The 21,533-nt window shown below is 36.9% G+C and overlaps 1 protein-coding gene across 5 annotated transcripts; it reads right to left on the reverse strand.

Annotated features, from left to right (window-relative positions):
- Positions 1-1,152: 1,152 nt before the first annotated feature.
- On the reverse strand, positions 1,153-18,508 carry cwo (transcription factor cwo). 5 transcript variants are annotated; one of them, XM_076410798.1, is made up of 7 exons: positions 18,200-18,496; positions 9,963-10,028; positions 9,802-9,892; positions 7,222-7,300; positions 4,836-5,041; positions 3,850-4,293; positions 1,153-1,898 (listed from the first exon to the last, which is right to left on the reverse strand). In XM_076410798.1, exons 5-7 carry the CDS (start codon positions 5,030-5,032, stop codon positions 1,526-1,528), a joined length of 1,014 nt encoding a protein of 337 aa, XP_076266913.1. In that variant the 5' UTR covers positions 5,033-5,041; positions 7,222-7,300; positions 9,802-9,892; positions 9,963-10,028; positions 18,200-18,496; the 3' UTR covers positions 1,153-1,525. The 5 variants fall into 5 exon arrangements, with proteins under 5 accessions (XP_076266913.1, XP_076266910.1, XP_076266909.1 ...); XM_076410795.1 differs by lacking the exon at positions 9,802-9,892 and having other exon boundaries at positions 18,200-18,508; XM_076410794.1 differs by lacking the exon at positions 7,222-7,300 and having other exon boundaries at positions 18,200-18,508.
- Between the last annotated feature and the right edge of the window lie 3,025 nt (positions 18,509-21,533).

The following is a 21,533-nucleotide window of genomic DNA, read 5'->3' on the forward strand; positions in this document are numbered from 1 at the left end:
TTGATGGGAAAAATTACCGTTCAAGCGAAGCAATGGCTGGAAAAGTGTTATAAGGACTCCACTCCATCAGAAACAATAAATCGTTGGTTTACTGACTTCAAACGTGGTGGCAGAGACACCGATAATGAAGACGCAAGAGGTGGTAATCGTTTTTAATAATCGAATAGTGAAGTTACGTGAACATCTTAAAAATATGAAAAGAACAGATGCGTCAATGAGAAGAATAGATGCGTCACTTCACTCCGGAATCAAAACAATCTGGGTCATCTGGGTGGACAGCAACGGGTGAATCTCGACCAAAGCGCCCGAAAGTACAACAATCGGCTGGAAAGGTTATGGCCTCGGTATTTTGGGATGTGCTTGGTGATCGATAATATTCATCGATTAACTTGAAAAGGAAATACCATGAACAGTGAATATTATATAGCGTTATTGGAGCGTTTGAAGGCTGAAATTGCAAAAACACGACCGTATCACAAGTCAATCAAAACAATGGCAAAATTACGTGAACTGAACTTCGAATTGCTCCCACATCCACCGTATTTACCAGATTTGCCTCCCAGCGAATACTGGCTGCTACTGCACAGACCTCAAAAAAATGCTCAACGGTAAGAAATTTCGCTCGAATGAAGAGGTTGAAACTGAGGCAAAAGATAAATCGTTCTTTAAAAGTAGTATGTATTGAAAGGTCAGAGCGAAGAGCGAATCAGAATGATTGTGTGACTCTTATTGGAAATTACGCTGATGAATAAAGCCAATTTTGAACAAAATACCGCGTTTCATTTGTTACGCCCAGGACTTTTCAGTCAACTTTTTTGTGTTACAAGAGACGAACAGTAATATATTAATTCTTTAAATTAAGATTAATAAGAATTAAGATAACGTAAGGTGTTATTAAAAAAATTAAAAGAACTATGTTACAAGTCGATGAATACGACAACCAGATATGTTTCCTAATGACCGCCGAGTCCTTGCAGACATCAAAATAAAAGCTTAACTCAAATGAACAAATGACTGAATATTTTTCTTTTGAGGGTGAGTATCCTAATGAATTAAGTAAAATTTTACTTAACAATTGTTGATTTATTACTTAGGTCCGGCCTTATTGAAGGATATGTTGGTAAGTAGTCAAAGCAAAATTGAAATAAACACTTCCATAATTAACATTTATTAATGCTGACATATAACAATGATAATAATAATAATAGTAATATCAAAACAGCTTTTCTGTACACATCCGTGTCCTCTGGACTAAAAACAGTATTAGTACCGATGCCAATCCCCTATGGACCTACGTGTTTCTTTAGACAGACCTGCAGCGACTCCTCCTCCCACGCGCACTTTCAATCATCGTCAGACATACAGAACAGGAGACCCTGCAAACGAATATCACGAGGTAGTTAGATAGTTCATGCTCCATTTCTTCTGTTAGGCATCCGTAGCGTAAGACATACGTAACGTAAGGGTTATATCACATATTCGGGCGCACTGGGTGCCATAGTAGAACTTGACCGAGGCCGGGCAGCTAGTTCCAGTTATTGTTGCATTCGTATTTGTACCGGGGGGGTTTCAGGAGCGGCAGGAAGTTGACGTTGATCGTGACCGGGTGTAGTACGGTGGCGGGCACGGCGTCTAAAAGATCGTGGGTATGCAGGAAGGGCAGTAACGTCTTGTAATCGATGGTGAGAGGTACGTAGTAAGAACTCTTGGTGTGGAGCACGAACACAGGCACGTCGAAGTTATCAGCGGACAAGGGAGGGGCGGGACCGCTCGGCCGGATGTGGGTGGCGGTTCCGGTGGGCGACGCGCAATCAGAGGACGTGGGGGGAGTACTGGGGTGGTCGGTTTCTAGTGCTTGGCCGTTCTGGTCCGAAATGCGTGGTGGGCTCTGATTGGAACTGTAAAAATAATACAATATTACCGAGACTGATCACACGATTCTAACTAGCATATTTCTATCATCTCTATATCTCAGTAATAAGTAATTTTCGTTGTGCCTGATATTTGCAAATTGATATTCAGTGTCAATTCCGAAGCAACGCTAAAAATCAATGAAAAGCAAACAAGCTCCACTAGCAAGGGGGGACATTTGCATCTGGATATAAACAATGCGAAACCAGGGAATATGGAATATCAACAGGGTGTTCTTAGTCACTTTGGAATAATAAAAATCATAATCAAAGAAAAAGGTATGCAAGAAACTTTACAGGGTAATGGAAACGAGAACTAGATTTTCGGTATATACGGAATTAGATAAAAATAAAACTCCCTTTAGTTTTATTAATTACATTACCCAACATTGATAATGCCATAATTAAAAACAGCTTATTCGCATATATTGTCATTAGGGGAGAAAAGGTAACATTTTCACTTTATGGAAAATTAGTTTTTTGGTGTTTTTCAAAAACAAAAAAAATCAGATATTGTTTACCTATGAAAAATATAGCTTGATTTCAAAAATGTTTTAAGAGCAAGTTAAAAATCTCAAATCACCGTCATTAAGCATAAAACAAATGTTAAGAAAGCAGCTGTTAAGAAGTAGTATTGCCATTGCATGAACCCAGATGGCGCTGAAAAGTGAGGTCACCCGAATTCTGCAGTTTTTCTAAAAATGATAGTGTTTGACCTATCGTAATTCGAGTTTGGTGAGAAGGAATATTATTGATTATTAAAGAAAAGAGTGCTAGTGCGCCATGACAATGCATTGCGTCACAAGTTGATGAAAATCATGGTAAACATGAACGAATTGCACTTTGAATCACTTTGCCATCCGCTGTATAATCCCAATCTAATCACTAGTCAGTACTGGCTCTTTAAAGAGAGAACAATTAGAGGAGCGCTGGACTGACTGAATCTTCTCGAAGGAGAGTATGTATAAAACTAGTTGATTTAAAAATAGGACCGGCACTTAAGTATTACTGATGGCTACGTGATGTCACGAGGACCTGAGGTAAGTTAGAAGAGATATCATAGATAAAAAATAAATTCAGAAGGTTTATATTAAGTCTCTGACAAAGTTGGGTATGTAAGGGACTTAAAACATATTACTAAAGCAATACACTGAAAATTATATTTTTTCATTTTAGCCAGAATGTTTGGAGTCAAACAAGAGGGAGCCTACTTTACAATAAGTCTGGGACAATTATTTACCTACGTCACACATGTGATATACTGCAAATGGAAAATATTGTCATGACTGCATTTGCTTTTGATACTACAATTCTTGCTGGAGATAATGGCTAAGAATTAACCAGAAAAATATAACAATAAGGCAATCGACTATAAAAATAACTGGACACAAGTATAGAGAGAAAAAATTAATGAAAGCAAACCAGTGCAGATTGAATTTACATATAATAAGTTGATGTTGTATATGCAAATTATAAAACAAATATAAATCTCTGAAATCCAGCTCTAGTTATAGGGATGTTTTGTGAAAAATAATATAAATAAAATTTAAAAAATTCAAGACAGAATGTTAAGTCCATCAGCACACTATAGGAATAATTATTATTTCGGAATAATTAACGGATATAATTATAGAAATTAAGAAAATCACAAAGAACATGAAGTAAGACTTCACTTTTACGTTAACACCAAAACATTGAATAAAAATCAAGCAGGATACAGACTGAAAAGAATCAAACCATTTGATCTTGTAGTGCAGTAAAGTGTCTTAACTGAAAACAGCAGTGATCCATGAGTTCTCTAGATATAGATAGATATTTAGTTTTTAAGCTATTGAAAAAACAAATTGTGGATTAGTCGACAAACAACAACTTACTTAATAAAAAATGATGAAACTTACTACACAATAACACCGATAAATATAGTTTGAGAGCGCGATACCTTTGATTATCGAAAACGGGAGCTAGTGGACCGTTCCGGTTGTCGTCCAATCTTTGCCTCTTGGGCACCTCGTGCGCGCTGGCGTCCTGGCTAAAACGCAACTTGATGCTGGTCTTGTACTTGTAGGACGCGCCGTTCGGCGCCGTCTCCCTGTCCGGCCGCGCGATGAAGGCGTCGCTGCTGTTGCTATTCTCCGGCTCGGTCTTGGGGACAGTGAAGTCGCAGGGCGGCGGTCGGGGACTCGGGGGGGCCCGCGACGCCTGCGACGGCGGAAAAGCGGACGCCGGCGGCGACGCCGCGAACCCCGATCCTCCCCGCGCCACCTGGTCGCAGTGGTTCTGCAGGTGGGTGAGCAGCCGCAGGCAGACGGGTTCCCGTGGAAAGTGACCCTCGATTTCCACCATGAAACGCATCGCCTCCGACATGCACTCCTGGTAACCCAATCTGTAAAAATAAATGTCGGTTTAGAGATCGGCTTCGGCTCACAAGGTTCGGTGATTTAGGGTTTAACAAGTCAATTGAAAAGTCCCCGGCCTACCATAGTAAAACACATTTTTTGACAAAATTATTTTTTTTATTCAACATAATTCTCTTCAAGGGTGATACTGATTATAGCGACCTTTCAAATTTTCGATACCATTTTTCAAAATAAGAAATAGTTTCGGCGATCACCTCTTCATTGGACAAAAATTTCTTCTCAGCGAACATTCTTTTGAGATCTGAGAACAGGAAATAGTCGCTGGGGGTCAGATCTTGAGAATACGGTGGATGAAGAAGCAATTCAAGCATGGAATTTTGTCATCGTTTTCACTGACTTGTGAGACGGTGCATTGTCTTGGTGAAGCAGCACTTTCTTCTTCTTCAAATATGACCGTTTTCGGCGATTTTGTCATTCAAACGGTCAAATAATGCTATGACTTGTTATGTTGCCATATCAACGGTAATTATAATCCCGAACCAGTGTACCATAGATAAATATTACTCACCTATAATGCTCCACCGGACTTGCCCGTTCCTGTGACTGCAGGTGCTTCATGTGCTTGATGGCCATCTCGATGATTTCCGTCTTCTCTATGCGGCCGCGGCCCTTCTTCAGGTACTCGGCGGGAATGAGGCGGGACAGGTCGGCCAGGCAATTGTTCATGCGATCGCGGCGTCGTTTCTCGATGATGCGATGCGACATCGGATCTTGCTAGGGATCGGGACAAACAAAGAGATTAGCGGCGTCGACAGTAGATGGATGGATGGTCCGGCATGCGGGAGACCTCTCGATCTCCACGCGTGCCGGCGTTTGATAGTCCCGTATCTGTCGGATGCGTAATCGAAACTGAGAAGAGAAAAACAAAATTGGCGATCTCAGCTTAGTTAGGACGAGAAATCAATTCTTATCACGCATTTTTATTAACAGTAATAAGCTATGTTTAATTAAATGTTCAAATAACAATCAGAAGATCTCAAGTCTGGTGAGTACGCGAGGACGTCCCATCCGAATTGCAATACAAAGTCTTATGGTAACTATTTCTCATTGAAAATGTTCCCTTGATGGTAGAACCTAACTGTAATTATATAGTGAGATTTTGGTAGTTCGAAGTACACCACTCTACGCGCCACTTTTTTCCATATTTCAGACAATTTACGGTTCAAGCAAGTAACAAGTAGCAATCAGAAGAAGCAAGGTCTGGAAAATACGGAGGGTGCGATAGCACTTTTCATTTTAATGTTTCCGGTTCATTCGCCCATTGATCTTCAAATCCATGTCTTTAAACATTTTTTTGACTGTCCAGAACGCTCTTTGACTTCATTCAAAATCGCCAATTTTATAATGCCAAAACCAGTATTCGCATGTTGAAACTGAAGGAGTATGGTTGCCATAATATCCGACCGCTATTTTCTTCAAATTGAGGTAAAATGTAAATCTTCCCCCAAATACGATTGTACCGAGTTACAAATTGAAACGTTTTCTCTGTTGCAGATCCTTTAAAATTAATTTATAGGCCTGAACTTTTTATCATCATCCACAGTTTCATGTTTTCGGCTAATAAGCAACGATGATGGTTTGCCATACAAAACCTTTTGGTTAGAATACAGTGCCCGATTTTGTCGGTCCATCTCAAGTGTGTTTTTCGACCACAAAATGTAAGATAACGTAGAAGGGGAATGTAAAAGTGTACGCAGTAGTAACATAGCTCAAACTTCATTATTTTAACGTTAGGCGGTTTGATCATTTTTATCCAATTTAAGCGGATTTCTGTTTATTCGATTTAGGTTGGTGGTAACTTTCGACTATTTAATGTTGTTTTTTTTCTACATTTTATGGAGAAATTAGTAAAATGTAAAAAAATCATAGCACAAAAAGGTTCTCTGGCTCTTTTCACTGAGACAGAATATTCAAATCACTGTAAACAACACAAGCCCTGCTCAACTGATAAAACGTATTGAAGAAGGTTATGCTTATAAAGGTCAAAGTTCCAATCGGAAACATCAGATGGCCCAGAGTCAAAATATAAATAGCAACCCTCGTAGTTGATGGAACTCGAGATATTATATTTTTGGTAATAGAAAATATTTTTTAGTCAGATTAAATAAGTTTTTTGGAAACTCTTCATTTTAAAGGGATTCTGCAGTATTGCAGCGCTTATACATGAGGCGCCACCGTGATAACTTTGAAACACTGAGTACAAACTTTCGTTAGGAAATATATGATCCAGGGATTTTATTATTTGGAAAATCCTAGCTCATCGAAAGATAGTGAATGACAGTCGTAGCTAACGATGGACCATATTCGGTATAAAACACCCTGTACCAACATTCCAAAGTTACAAAAAAAGACTTGCAATTGCAATTCGTCGTCCCTGAACTTTTTGGTTACCATTTGAATGCATAAGCATCATCCATCATAATCGTTCACCAGCGCTCGACGGACATCGGTAATGGATTCCTTAGAAACTCAACGGCGCAAAATTCCTAGGCCGATAAGAATTAATTCCCCGGTCCCGAGAACTCGCAACGATCACGCGGAAACGGGATGAAAACAAATGAATAGTGCCTCTTCAACATATGTATTTCGGTATCGTGTTGTACAACTGTATATAAGCGTAATAGACCCAGCGTCACCACGTGGCAGGCAGTGAACCAACCGTGCGACTGATTGGACCGGGTGCGGGAGGCTGTGTGCATGGGTTCGAGGCTTCCACGTCGGGTCGGCTCGACTCGCTCTCGATCTCGAGACGCGAAAAACAAAAACGCACACGCCGCTCCGAGAGTCAGAGCAAAAAGAAAGGTTAGGTCAATCTTACTCTTATTCTAAGTGCTCGAATGCAATCGAATAACCCTAAAAAACGTTAAATCGCTCTAATATGACATGCTACTTACCCTAGCCACTTTACTTTTCTTGTACGTCCCGTATTCACAATCATCTTCACTGCAAGTTGCAGTGGAAAAGTTTAAATTTCTGATAAAAAAAAACAAAAATGAGTACATCTTTCATTAACGGTTGCCTATCAAATTACTATTACTACTATTTTATTATTATCGTGAAAGTATATAGACGGGGGGCGATGTCGGCAAGTCCTTGTCGCAATAAAGAGTTAGGGGAACCCGCCCTCAAACGAGAGACTGGGGACCCGTTCATGCTGACCGAGACCGCGCCATACTTTTATTATCTAAATTTTGGCATGAAAAGAATAAAAAACTTTATATTGCACTCTGCAGCGTTGCCAAGTATTGTGAAAAGTACTAGATGCTATAGAATCTATCTTCTGTGATGTGAATTTATTCATATAAAATTTAAATACTACTTAGTAGTATATAGTCCTTACAAAATAATAGTCAATTCGTCGAATGTATTGCCTATTGCAGTTTGTAAATTCGTTTTAAAATCAAACCGTATTTTTCCTCTTCATTTCATTAATTACTAAATTTACTTAAAAAAAGTAAAGTTGAGAAAAGATACACAGTAAATATCTGATTTGGAAAAATATGCTCACAAAGTATTACGCCTTCTATTACTTCATGTTTAATACTATCGAATTGATGTAGGAGAGTTAAAGAATAATTAAAATGGACGTGCTGAATGAAGAACTCTTTGGACTTGCGGAAAGAAGTATTGTCTGCAATAACACCTTCGGTTTGGATGAACTCCGTCAGACACACAGAAGAAGAAATTGACAATTGGTGGAATCCTGAACAAGTTTTTGATAAATTAGAAAATCACAATTGACTAATTGACTTGAACAGTGATTCTGATAGTGAAAGTGACAATGACTGCAAGATTTGTGTGCTTAGATTACACACATATCTATGCATATTGTTCAGTGTTGTGTGATTGTATCAATGGATACTAACTCTTTTTCAGATGATAGGGCAATTGTATTGAAGAAAATCCTAGTAAAATAGTAGAATTTTGTAAGAAAAATGTACACAGGTTGTAACAAAAAAAAAATAAGGAGAAATATACTCATACTCATATCAAAATGATCTCACACAAGGAAATGTGAGATGGAAACACAGTAACGAAGGAAACACGAACTAAACGTAAAAAAGTAAATATGCTCTCCAATGTTAAAAATAAATTATATTTAACAAAAGTATTTTTATTTCACTATAAAAAATACTAAACGTTAGAGTTTATTAGGTAACATTGCGACGTTGTGACGTCATATATTTTAATGACGCGCGTTCGCTGTTAATTTGAAGTGACTATGTATTTAATTAGACATTTGGTGGCGACAAGATCAATCTAAAATGTAGCGAATTAGAAAATGTCTACATTCTGTATTTATCAGAATTTATTATCTCGAAATGCTGCCTTTCATACATGTTGGCTTAGCAAACAGGACTCACTACTAGTTTTTTAACGTTTAATGCAACATTTGAAAGGAATGCACTCTTCCTTTTTTCGACCCGCGAAAATAAAAGCATTTTGCTGTGAATTTCCCTTTATAAAAAACTTTTTAATTATCTTTCCTTCTCCATCTTATATCTCTGCTCACTAAAGCACCGAAAAAAATTATTCTCAATATTTTTTCTGTATATAATTGAATTTATATTCCCAATTCTATTTTAACAAAACGCCAAATATTGTCAAATGTACTGCACTATAAATAAAAAAAAGCCATCTATAAAAAAAATCGAAATAATTGTTTCCACAACGTTGTTTTTATTCTTTAAGAATTAAAATCAATCAGTTTTGTCATCCTTAATATAATATACATATAGTCCTAAGAAAACAGCCAATACACGTCATACATGACGTGAAATATACTGCCAAATGCAGCTTGTAAAAATGTAAAATTCATTTTAGTCCAGTTAAAGAGAGACAGAATGCTGTCTGAGGCGTCGGTTCATGTAACCGAATAAGTCTATAAAATTCTATTTGTGATTGTACTGGTCGACACTAATTAAAGATTACTTACAAACTGGCAAAAGTTGTAAACTTAAATTCTGATGACGTGCATTGACTGTTTTATTGGATTAATTGTAGAGTTACTAACCCACAAAACATATGCAATGTGACAATATTATTTATCCCCACATATAGATACGATTCGTACAAACCGGCAACATTACGAGCTGAAATATAAACTTGGCGGATATGTTGGTGCAGGCGCGATCCTCTTTAACGTACCGCGCGAGGGTTCGTAATTGGCGCGATCCCAGTCAGCAAAAGGCTCTAAATTAACTTAAATAAGGATCAAATCTATATTTTATGTGGCAAGTAAATCACGAATCGCGTTCGTTATCGATGGAGAACAACATACTAAACATCGGGGGAGATCGATGCGATTCGGACAACAATTAGCGTGACGGAGAATCGTCGTTACCGAAAGAGCGGCAGGGGGGAGAGGAAAATAAAAGAGAAAGGTCGACTATCGCTAAACAATACGACAGGTTCAACGGCGGCTGAGTAGCCGGCTCGGTTGAACGCCGTCGCAACACGTAATAATTTATTACCATGGAAAAATGGAAAACCACATTTTCTTTACTGTAAAGGGGTTGCAAATGCGGCTGCCCACTAAGCTCATTTCTAAAAAGGAGAAAACACCTGCGGAAAATAGAGGCAAAAGTAATTCTTAAAAAGCCGAACTTCGTCGGAAATTCGGGTTGATACTTACGAATCGCAACATTGGTACAGGCCGCGGTCGTCCTTCATCCTGGCCGGATCATCCACTGGATTACACCTGAACAAAACAACGACTTAGTTCATAGAGTACCATTAACGTTGAAAACTATCGAGTCGCAAAACAGTCCAACTAGTCGATAGTCAAAAAAACTAGCGACTGAAAATAGTAATTTATATAATTAATATATTAATGAATTTTTCTATTCATGATAACAGACGGAGATGTACGAATTCTTTCCCATACTAACTTTGAGAGAAGAAAGGACGGATATATTTAATCGTATTTTAGTATTCCGATGTAATAATGACATAATAAGAGTAATAGGTTTATTTCTATTTCATTAGAACATGAGCTTACTAATTTTTTTTCAACCCTGGCATAAGTTAAGACCGAGATGTACATATTTCTTTTCAAACTTTCTTTGGAAAATAAAAGGAAAGAGATAATTGCTATAATTTATTACCTTCAAAATAACAGTTTCGTTTTGAATTATGTAAAATTATTTTGATACTTTATATATTTGACTTGATTGTAAAGAGAAATGGAGTAATGACCACTAAATATTTGTATCGTATCTTTTCAATCGATCTTTATCAACTAATTAACCATCGCACCCTTTTTAAATAAAATAATGATTTTATATTATTGTTCATTGAAACTTGAATAAAAGAAGTTTTAATATTGAAAAACCTTGAAAAAACATCGAGATATCTAGAAAATCGAAAAATTCGATTTTCCATTTTCCTGTCATTCAATGTATATGCCCCCCACTTCCAATCTTTTAGATTTTCCCCATTGCTCGCAATCGGTCGTTAATCGTTTCTTGGGTCACATTTAACGCTTCTGCCAATTGTTTTTGAGTTTGAGCTCCTGCTATATCGTATCTACAAATCTTTTCGGTCTACCAGAACGTTCTTAATCTTGCCCATCGAAATCACCACTTTTAAAATTCCGAAACCATGCCTCACATGTTTTTAAGGTTACAGCGATACCAGCAAAGATTAAATAAGAAAAGTAATGTTTGCAGCAAATGCACGTTTTCTGTCACGAATATTGACATTTTCAAAGAGGTATAAATTTATGGCGGTTTCGCAAAATATAACATGTATAGCTTGATGCTTTCAAGCTTGATGTCAGTAGAATAAAATGACATGTGTCAAATCACAACATTGCGTACTTAAACCTAGTGACATCTGTTAGGAAACCTGCTATAGCAAGCTTTAGATTGGGCTGAAACAGAAGAGAAATCAAACACAGATATTTTTCTTCGTAAATTAGGTGTATAGGCACTTGAAGACAATGCCTTAATTGTGCTTGAATTAATGCAGACTAAAATTACAGATTATTTTTCTCCTATTTGTTATAAATATATGTATATGTACTAATTATTTCTTTTAATAAAACGTTAATTATTTAAATTACTTAAATCACTTACGTTAATGTAAACATTTTGATAATGTGAACTGCACTTGTTTTGATCAGTTCATATTAATGAGCGTCTGCGGTACAGCTTTTACAGAATTGCTTTTATATACCTTCTAATTAAAATTATTTTTAAATAAATGCTATTTCAATGTGTAAACTGATTTTTTATTTTAAATATCGTGTCTATAAAACTTTAATGGTAATAAGCAGTAAAACGTGATGTTGAAAATTAATCACGTGATGTGTTTAGCTTTTTCAGCTGATTGAACAGCGCTGCACGTGCAGTGACACGCTGGATTTATTGAATAAATATGGATATATCCATATTTTTAATTCTGTACATTAGTGAGAAATGTTTAATTTCCTGCATTATTCTCTCTTTAATTTCTCCGTTCTTAATTAGAAATAATAATTTTGAAGTATCAAAAAGATATAAAAACTGATAAATTTTTTCAGATCAACAAGTACTTGTGGTATTCCAATTCCCAAGCTTTCAAAAATAAATAATGATTGTTGCGAGTCATTGTATAACAAGGTCTTAAATATATGTTTGTGTTTTCGAGTCTGTGTCAAGATGACTATCTAAAAAATAATATTTATTCAGCTTCCGTATATTTATGTCCACAAAACTCAGAAACTGGTTGAAGCAGTGACTTAAACTTTTTACACAATATTGTACTTTGACAGAATTCACTTTAAACAGGACTAATTGAAAAAAAATTGTGTTTGTTTTAATACTTTTTGATACACAATATTGCTAGTTTTGCTCTGTAGCTCATAAACAAATAATGTTGATGGCTTTCCGACACGGGAACAGATAGCATATAATTAATTTCAGAAACTCAGAGCAATCACTATGTCAATCGAAACTTGCCTGCTTATTTTAATTAGCCACGTGGTGGTCAAGTGTTTCCCATTATAATTACCCTGAAAGTAAGTCTAAGAAATTATTGCATTTCTGGATATAACTCAAAAGATGTATAGAATATAACAGGTCAATTGAAAAGTCCCCGGCCTACCATAGTAAAACACATTTTTAGACAAAATTAGTTTTTTTTGTTCAACATAATTCCCTTCTGGGGTGATACACTGATTATAGCGACCCACCAATTTTTTTATAAAATTTTTGTATTTTTCGATACCATTTTTGTAGTACGATTTATTTTTTGCTTCAAGATAGGCTTCAGTTTCGTCGATCACCGACATCATTCGACGAAAATGTCTTCCCAGTGAGCATTCTTTTGAGATCTGAAAACAGGAAATAGTTGCTGGGGGCCAGATCTGGAGAATACGGTGGATGGATGGATTTTTGCCAACATTTTTACTGACTTGTGACACGGTGCATTGTCTTGATGAAGCAGCACTTTCTTTTTCTTCAAATGCGGCCATTTTTCGGTTATTTCATCCTTCAAACGGTCCAATAACGTTATGTAATAGTCGCTGTTGATGGTCCTTCCTTTTTCAAGGTAGTTAATGAAAATTATTCCATGCGAATCCCAAAATAACCTTGCCAGCCAACTGATGCGTTTTCCCACGCTTTGCAGCGGGTTCATCGTGTGCAGTCCACTCGGATGACTGTCAATTGGACTTCGGAGTGAAATGATCGAGCCATGTTTCATCCATTGCCACATATCGACGCAAAAACTCGGGTTTATTCCGCTTGATCGTCTTCAAACACTGCTCCGAATGATCAACTCGTCGTTGTTTTTGGTCAAAAGTGAGTTCGCGGGCACCCAATTTGCATAGAGCTTTCTCATAACCAAATATTCGTGAATCACATGATGTGCACGTTCAGTTGATATCTTTAGAGTGTATGATATTTCATTCAATTACAATTTACGGTCATTCAAAATCATTTTGTGGATTTTTTAAATGTTTTCGTGGGTAATAACCTCTTTTGGGTGTCCACTGCGTTCAACGTCTTCGGTGCTCATTTCACAACGTCTAATTTAGCATACCAATCCTTGATGGTTGATTTTTCTGGGGCAGTGTCCGGAAACTCCGCATCAAGCCAAGTTTTTGCTTCAACTTTATTTTTCGCTTCAAAAAGCAATATTTTATCAACACGCGGAATTCCTTTTTATCCATTTTTCCCAATAATAAAAGTTGCTTCACTCAAAATGCTATAATTCACAAACTAATGATCCGACAGCTGTCAAATTTATACACGCAGCTTTTGAGATTTAATTTTTTAATTAATTCTAGTATCACCATCTATGTGTCAGGCCGGGAACTTTTCAATTGATCTGTTATATGGTTCATTTCCGGAAAATTATGAATGTAGCGCCTATTTCACTTGGCAACTGGCTCAACACATTCCAAAGGCCTCATTTTTGCACTTTCTCATAAACGTTCAGATGGAACGCACTATGCACCGCGAAATTAATAAATTAAAGTTTTAATCCACAGATGCCAACAGATGCGGCTTTGTCTAAAACACGAATGTTAAGTTTTCTGAAATTTTTCCATTTTCTGCACGGTTTTCTTAATTTTTCTTTCATATGTATAAATATATATATTCGTATGAATGTATGTATCTGCTCTGACATAGTCGTTCATAGACAAATATATAGTCGTTCTCACAAGTTGCCACTTAATTCCCTTAAAACCAAATTATTTTAAGAATATTAAAAGTTTTTGTTTTGATACCGTACACGTCTCATAATTGACGCAGTCGGTAGAATTCCGAGGAGATCATACGGACCTTTTGAATTTATTCAATTAACCGGTATAAACTTACTTATAGAGAAAACAAGACAGGTTGACGTTGGATCGATAATCGTTCCGCAGTTACTTGAAGCATTGCTTGATGTAGTTAAAGCTCAAGTTCCAAAGTCACAGAAACTGGATTGAAGGTGTTAGTCAATAGATTTCGGACCAGCATCACAGTTCAGGGTGTAAGGCCGCCAAATGCGGACTGAAGTTACTCTGAACTAACATAGTTTATTAGGATTTGAACAGAAGCTTGCAGTTGAAGATACGTACACCGAAGGTGGATTGCAATAGCTCCGTTTCTCAGACATAGACTACTGGAATTGGGTATCACAAAACTTAGGAAACCGTCCTAGACAGAGTATACCGTGGAAATGGTGGACAAAAGTACAGACGATACTCAAAAATAATTTTACAACAACCAGATGGGACAACGACCACACATACCTTTGGTCTTTACTCTAGGAGGGAGGTGTTAGATCAGGCGACTGTGTATTCAAAAACGGGGCTTATGTTAAGACTTAAACCAGTTTCGTTTATGTTCAAATAGATTTAAAGCCTTAATGTCGCTTTGTATCGCCGTTTAACAATTCGCTTCTTCTTTCCAGAAAATAAAATTGTTTTAAAAGTAAATTAATAGTATTGCCATTTTAAACCCCTTCATATTTCATGGTATACGTATGCACTCGTATACAGAAATAATGATTCCTTAAATTTTATTCGAAATGTGTTACAGATAATTAAAGAAAACAACACAAACTGATAACGAAATCGTACGTGATAACGTAACGCAAAATAAAATATACGCAATGATTATTAAACTCCTACGAAGAAAGAAAAATGAAAGAGTTAATAAATTGTGAACACAATCAAGAAATACAAGATTATTTAGAATGCCTAAAAAGCCAACTGATACAACGGAATATTCTCTCTGGAAAATAACAAGAAAGATCGAACGGCACCAACAATATAATTCACCCGTTATGCATGGTGATGATACCTGGGCGGAGAATGATAAAGAAAAAATCTCAAAAAATGATAAAGATGTTTTTTCTAAACATCTGAAAAGGGCATTTAATCTATTCCCGTGTGAAATATCCGTAGATAACTCTGAACAGAACTGACTTTCTTAACACTGCATTTCAAATGGATTCACCACACGAAAAATCTACTGTTAGGGAAGTAAAACGAACAATAATAAATGAAACGAATGCCAAAAAAATCTCTCGGATTTGATCTAATAACTAGAAGAATTTTGCAAGAACTGTCAGAAAAGAACAGAAAATACTGGAAATATTAATAATACTAGAAAGTGGCTTAAATCATTATTATTCTTAAACAAGGGTAAAACTCAGAAGACGTTTCCTCCTATCGTGCTGTAAGTCTGTTCCCTGTGATATCCAAGGTTTTCGAGACTCTGTACATCAAGAGATTTAAAGTAATCACAGAAGACAAACATATTATTCTAGGCACCAATATGGTAAATAAATTGGGCTTAAACTCAATCAGATGTATTGGCTCATAGGGTAAATCCAAATTATCTTTGGATAGTAAGATATTGCTCTATAAGTATATTCTTAGGCCTATATGGACGTATGGAATCGAACTGCGGAGTACTACTAGCTAATCCAACATAGCTCTCCTTCAGAGATTCCAACATAAAGTGCTATGATGCCATTGATGAGGCCCCACATTATGTCAGTAACAGCCCCCTGGGAACCATAGCAAGTCTGATCCGAAGTGTCAGTGTAAAGAATTCTAAAAGAGTGTCAGGACACCCGAATACATGACGTCAAAGCGATGCCAGTGAACTGCGTAAGTTGAAACGTTTTTCGGCCTTCTAGGACGTTCTTTGTCGTGTCGAATATTGAAATCACCACATTTGATTGTCGAAAGTGTCGTTCTAGTTTGTTGGTAGAATAAGTCTCTATCAGGAAATTATGACTTTCAGCGGCTTTTCTCTTTTGATGAAATAATAAAGAAAACTAAGCAACATAGTATGTTAAGACTTCTTTTGCTGCGGGTCTTTTCAATTCAATCATAGAAGAAAATCTTAAAAACACCCAGAGAGATATGTGTAGACGGGGCTCAGAAAAATAAATAAAAGGATTATGAATTCGAATATAATTTTAATTAAGAATAATAGAAATATAAGCTTTCCAGTTGCATTTCGTAGTCCAATTTAATAGATGAACAACTTCGTTGAGTATTTTTAGGCATTCTTTACGACCGGTAAGACGCCTTTCAATGTGTCAAGCTCTTAATTAAACTTAAAACATTTTAACATGAAAATAAGAATTGAATATACAATGAGATTTTTAATCAAACATGCAAGAAAAAGGGCTCGACGGATTTGGCTAATTTTGGTTTTAAAATGTTTGTGGAAATCTAGAGAAAGCAAAAAACAAGAATTTAAATTATCCCATACAAAATGTCACTATCATTAATAGGTTCCATGTCACAAAAGATCGGTGTTTTGTTGGCTGTCATATATTTATGGGACCGTTCGGAAGTTTATTTTGTTACTAGAAATATTGGATAATGATTGAAAGTACTGGTCACTATTATTAAACCGCGAATAGAATACATGGTGTGTTGGACAATGAAGATTTCGGGACACTGACCCTTTAATACTTTACCATGATTTATAATTCATACAAATGCAGCTATTCTATGACAGGGGCGATCTGAAGATGTATGATCCATTCGATACATAGATTATATATAGACGTTTTACTTAAATAAGCGGAACCGAGGAAATGTTAATGGAAATGACCGTAAATTGAAACTGAAGCAGACACTCTAAAGATATCAACTGAACGTGTACATCATTCACGAATATTTGGGTAGGAGAAAGCTCTGTGCAAAGTGCGTGCCGCGTGAGCTCACTTTTGACCAAAAACAACGACGAGTTGATGATTCGGGACGGTGTTTGAAGATTATTAAGCGTAATAAACCCGAGTTTTTGCGTCTATATGTGACAATGGATCAAACATGGCTACATCATTTCACTCCGAAGTCCAATCGAGAGTCATCTGAGTGGACTTCACACGATGAAGCCCCTCCAAAGCGTGGGAAAACGTAACAGTCGGCTGGCAAGGTTATGGCGTCTGTATTTTGGGATGCGCATACAATAATTTTCACAAGATTCATAACGACTCTCAACAGCGACTATTACATAGCGTTATTAAATCGCCGAAAAACGGCCGCATTTGAAGAAAAAGAAAGCGCTGCTTCGCTAAGACAATGCACTGTGTTACAAGTCAGTGAAAACGAAAGTAAAAATCCATGAATTGGGCTTCGAATTGCTTCCTCATCCACCGTATTCTCCAGATCTGGCCCCCAGCGACTATTTCCTGTTCTCAGATCGCAAAAGAATGTTCGCTGGGAAGAAAATTTCGTCGAATGAAGAGGTGAATTACGAAAGTGAGGCCTGTTTTGAAACAAAGGACAAATCGTACTACAAAAATGGTATCGAAAAGTTGGAGGGTCGCTATAATCAGTGTATCACCCTTGAAGGAAATTATGGTGAGTAAAAAAAAAAACAAATTTTGACAAAAAATGTGTTTTACTATGGTAGGCCGGGGACTTTTCAATTGACCTGTTATTCATCTCGGTATTACTCGCCCTATTATTGTCTAGATAATGTATGTTTTCGAAAAGAAACCGGCAAAATGATTTGAAGCAGAAAGAGGTGCATTATGATATTATTGGCGTCTGTGAAACTTCCTTCCATATAAGCTATTTTGTATTTTGCGAAATATGCCGCGAGAAATCCGAATCGCGTCAACACACGCAGCCGGTTCAAAGTCACGAAACAGGTTTCTAGTCGCGGAACATCTAGCGGCAGACGTCCGAACCACGCCGCGCGTCACTTTAACATTGGTCTATAAATAGTGCGAAATCATTCCAAAGCGCGATGATGGGTAAATAATCTTTATAGACGTCGAGCGCGTTTACGTCACGAAATTAATTCCTTATCTCGCCCGACCGTTCGCAATGGCGACGGTGGGACAGGGAAAATCCAACGGCAGGCGAACACACACGTTCGAAAAACGGATGAATGAACGAAATCCAACAACGACACTCACCTCTCGTACTTGATGCGTTGAATGTTAGAGTTTTCCTCCCAACAGACGTGGGACATGTTCATTTCCTCCTCTTCCTCGTCGACACGATGAAAACAAAACGATTACAGATTTTCCGGGGAAACTGTGCGGCGGATGGGGGTCAGCGGGGCACGTCGGTCGGGGCTCTGTCCCGAACAAAATCATGCATACAACGGCAGGACGGGCCCTATTTGTTTACATATAACCTGACAGGTGTGTTTTGTCGACACGCACTCGCCAAATGTGGCCTTTAGTCTCGATTCGAGTCGGCTGAGAACTGATAGCCGATCTGATAAACACGCCAGTGTACACGTGAGTAATCGGGTCAATAAGCGACGTCACGCCGATCGCGTGTCTTTCTCGGACGCGCGCTCGCAGCTTACGTGATGCTAAACACATCACCTGGCCGTGGTCGCAACAGTACTGCGGCGTTGCCTGCTTGTACGAATTTTAGTTGTCTTTGACGAGCATTAGAGTATCGTCTATTACGAATACGACGACGTCATTTCGCGACTATACAGTGGTGCTTTTGCGCTTAAAATAGGACATTTCTTTTTTTTTTAATTACATCTTATATTAAATATGTTTGTTCCATTATACACTGTTCTGTTGTACTTGCGTTAATACACAAAGCGAGTACGGGATTAACACATCAGTATGCAGTTCCCATAGTAAAATAAAACTAAACTACTTAAACTAAAATTAAGAATACGCTATACAACTTCGTGTGGTTTGGTTCGCTTCAATCTTCTGACTTCCTGAGTGTTATCCAGTAGCTGTAGTGCTTCCACGTTGCTGTGATTTAGTAACCTTATTTCATGTTTTAGGGGGACATCTTGGATTTCTTCGTTTAAAAATGGAAAGGTGATACCAATGATTTTTGGGATGAAGGCATGATGAGAGATGATTGGACCCCAATACGTGAAATAGATCCCAAGCAGTATAAAAGATTCAGTTCAGCCTCTAGTCGATTCTGATTTATACCTTTTAATCCAATAAATGACCGTTAATGGACAAAAATAATAAAATAATAAATTTATTGTATATTTATAAAACTAGAGCCAATTTTAAAAAACGGGGTGCTGATTTGGTTTCAGTCCCCCAATCTACCTTATAAACAACTTTTGGTGTTTCAGCCCTTATAAAATCATTAATCTTATAAAAAATAAGAGATAAATAAAAAATAATCTCTTAACAAATGAACCAAATAAACAGATTTTTATTGTTCAAAAATATTTTCATCTAGTTTTTTTTAATAGAGATAAAATTTTCTGCGTATACTTACCTTAGTTCCGCGTGCAGTATCAAATATTCAATAGCTTACCTTAAATTACTGTCATAAATGTTAACAGATTGTTTCAAAACATTTTAATTCTGATAGCAAATACTTTGCATTCATTGATACATCTGCTTTAAGCATCTCTAATATCCATCATCCATCTAATTCATATAAAAATGGTATGATAGGGCTTATCGCCCTCTAATACTACCACAGTTACACTTCTAAAGCTTTAGAGGGCAACTTTCTTTCTTAACTCTTTTGATCCTCAATAAACTTTCCCCCCTCACCTGTTTAAGAACGGCGTCCCTCAAGGTTCCTTATATAGTCCTTCTATCCATTAATCCATTTTATTTACATGATTACATCTTTGATCATAAGATTATTTGCAGATAACCTCTTGTCCTATTGGACCGCACGTGAAGCCAAAACTCTACAACATTATCCATAGATAACAAACCTATATCTTCCCGCAGTTATATCAAATACCTGGGAGTCACATTTGTTCAACACCTCCCATGGAGACAACATATAACCAACACAAAAAACACACCAACAAAGACCTAAACATACTAAAATGCCTCTCATGTCTCTTATGGACTCTATCAAAACATTATCCTATATCTGTATAAATCTATTATCAGGACAAATTGAATTATAGATTCTTTCTATACATTACCGGCTCTACATAATTTTGCTCCTTCGAAATCATCCAAATTGTGCCCTTTGAATTGCTCTGGTATAGCCCAATTCCTAGTCTCCAATGTCTCATCACAGTTGAACCCGCTGTCCAAAGTCGCACTAAATTGGCCTTAAAGATTTTTTCCCATCATCTACTCACCCATACCCCCGTAACATTGAAAAAATCTTTACCGGAAGATACCGACCTCACTCTCTTGACCCCTCTATGCTTCTCTATTAACAAATCTCTTTGTGCACACAGTGTTCCAACCAAGATATTTGGAAAATCAAATTCAATGACCTCCGATCAGCTTACACTCCTATTCAAGTACTTTACACCAATGAATCAATCATGTTGGTGTTGGTGTGGCTGTTGTAGGTACATCCGCTTAACTACTACACTACATTTTCTCTGCTGAGCTGATCGGAAATCACTTGAATGGCTATTGAAGACGGATAATCGATCTTATAATGTTTATAAACTAAAGCAATTGAAGTAGGAAATTGAAAATAATACCAGAATTGAAAGAAATTGACTGGCAAGTTTTGATAGTCCACCTTATAGCACAAACCTTGCCCTATTAGACTTAGAATCTCTTAAGGAACCGCCAAATGTGTAGTTGGTGTTTTTGAATGCTTTATTCTTACTTTTTTTGACATAAGAGCATTCAAATAAAATAATGTATAAATATTATGTCGGCTTTATTATGATTTGAACAAATTTTGTAAATGTTTAACAAAAGTAATTAACAAAATGTTAAACAATTGCCGTCAATAGCAGATACAAAGACAAATATATCATTTAATAGGAGCGCCGTTACCACTATCATATGCAGATCATCGATTCTTACAAAAAGTTGACAATCTACTATGCAATCTGTAGTACAACATAAGTCGATTCACCCGATGAAACAACAAACACGTAATCTGTGATGCTCTCAATCAATAAATCGTACGACGCGGTCGAATAGTTTGGACAGGGGACGACACACCTTGCAATCTGTAGTACGACAAGTGGTACAATCTGAGCCGATTCAACCGATGAAACGATAAACACGTAATCTGTAACGTTCTCGATCAATAAATCGTACTACGCGGTCGAATTGTTTGTACAGGGAACGACACACTTTGCAATCTGTAGTACGACAAGTTTTACAACCTAAGCCCATTATAGAAGATTATAGATTATAGAAGAAAAAGTAATTACCGCTGATAAAATATTTGTTTAGTTGGTTATAAATATATCTATATATGTATATTAATCGTTTCTCTTAGAGACCTTTATTATTTAAATAATATCCTTTAATGTAAACATTTCGATGATGTAAATTTGGTTTAAATTAATTCACATTAACG

Source organism: Rhynchophorus ferrugineus, unplaced genomic scaffold (assembly GCF_030347505.1).
Source record: "Rhynchophorus ferrugineus isolate W39M unplaced genomic scaffold, kcgeb_rfMv2 rfM7, whole genome shotgun sequence".
NCBI classification, from domain to species: Eukaryota; Metazoa; Arthropoda; class Insecta; order Coleoptera; family Curculionidae; genus Rhynchophorus; species Rhynchophorus ferrugineus.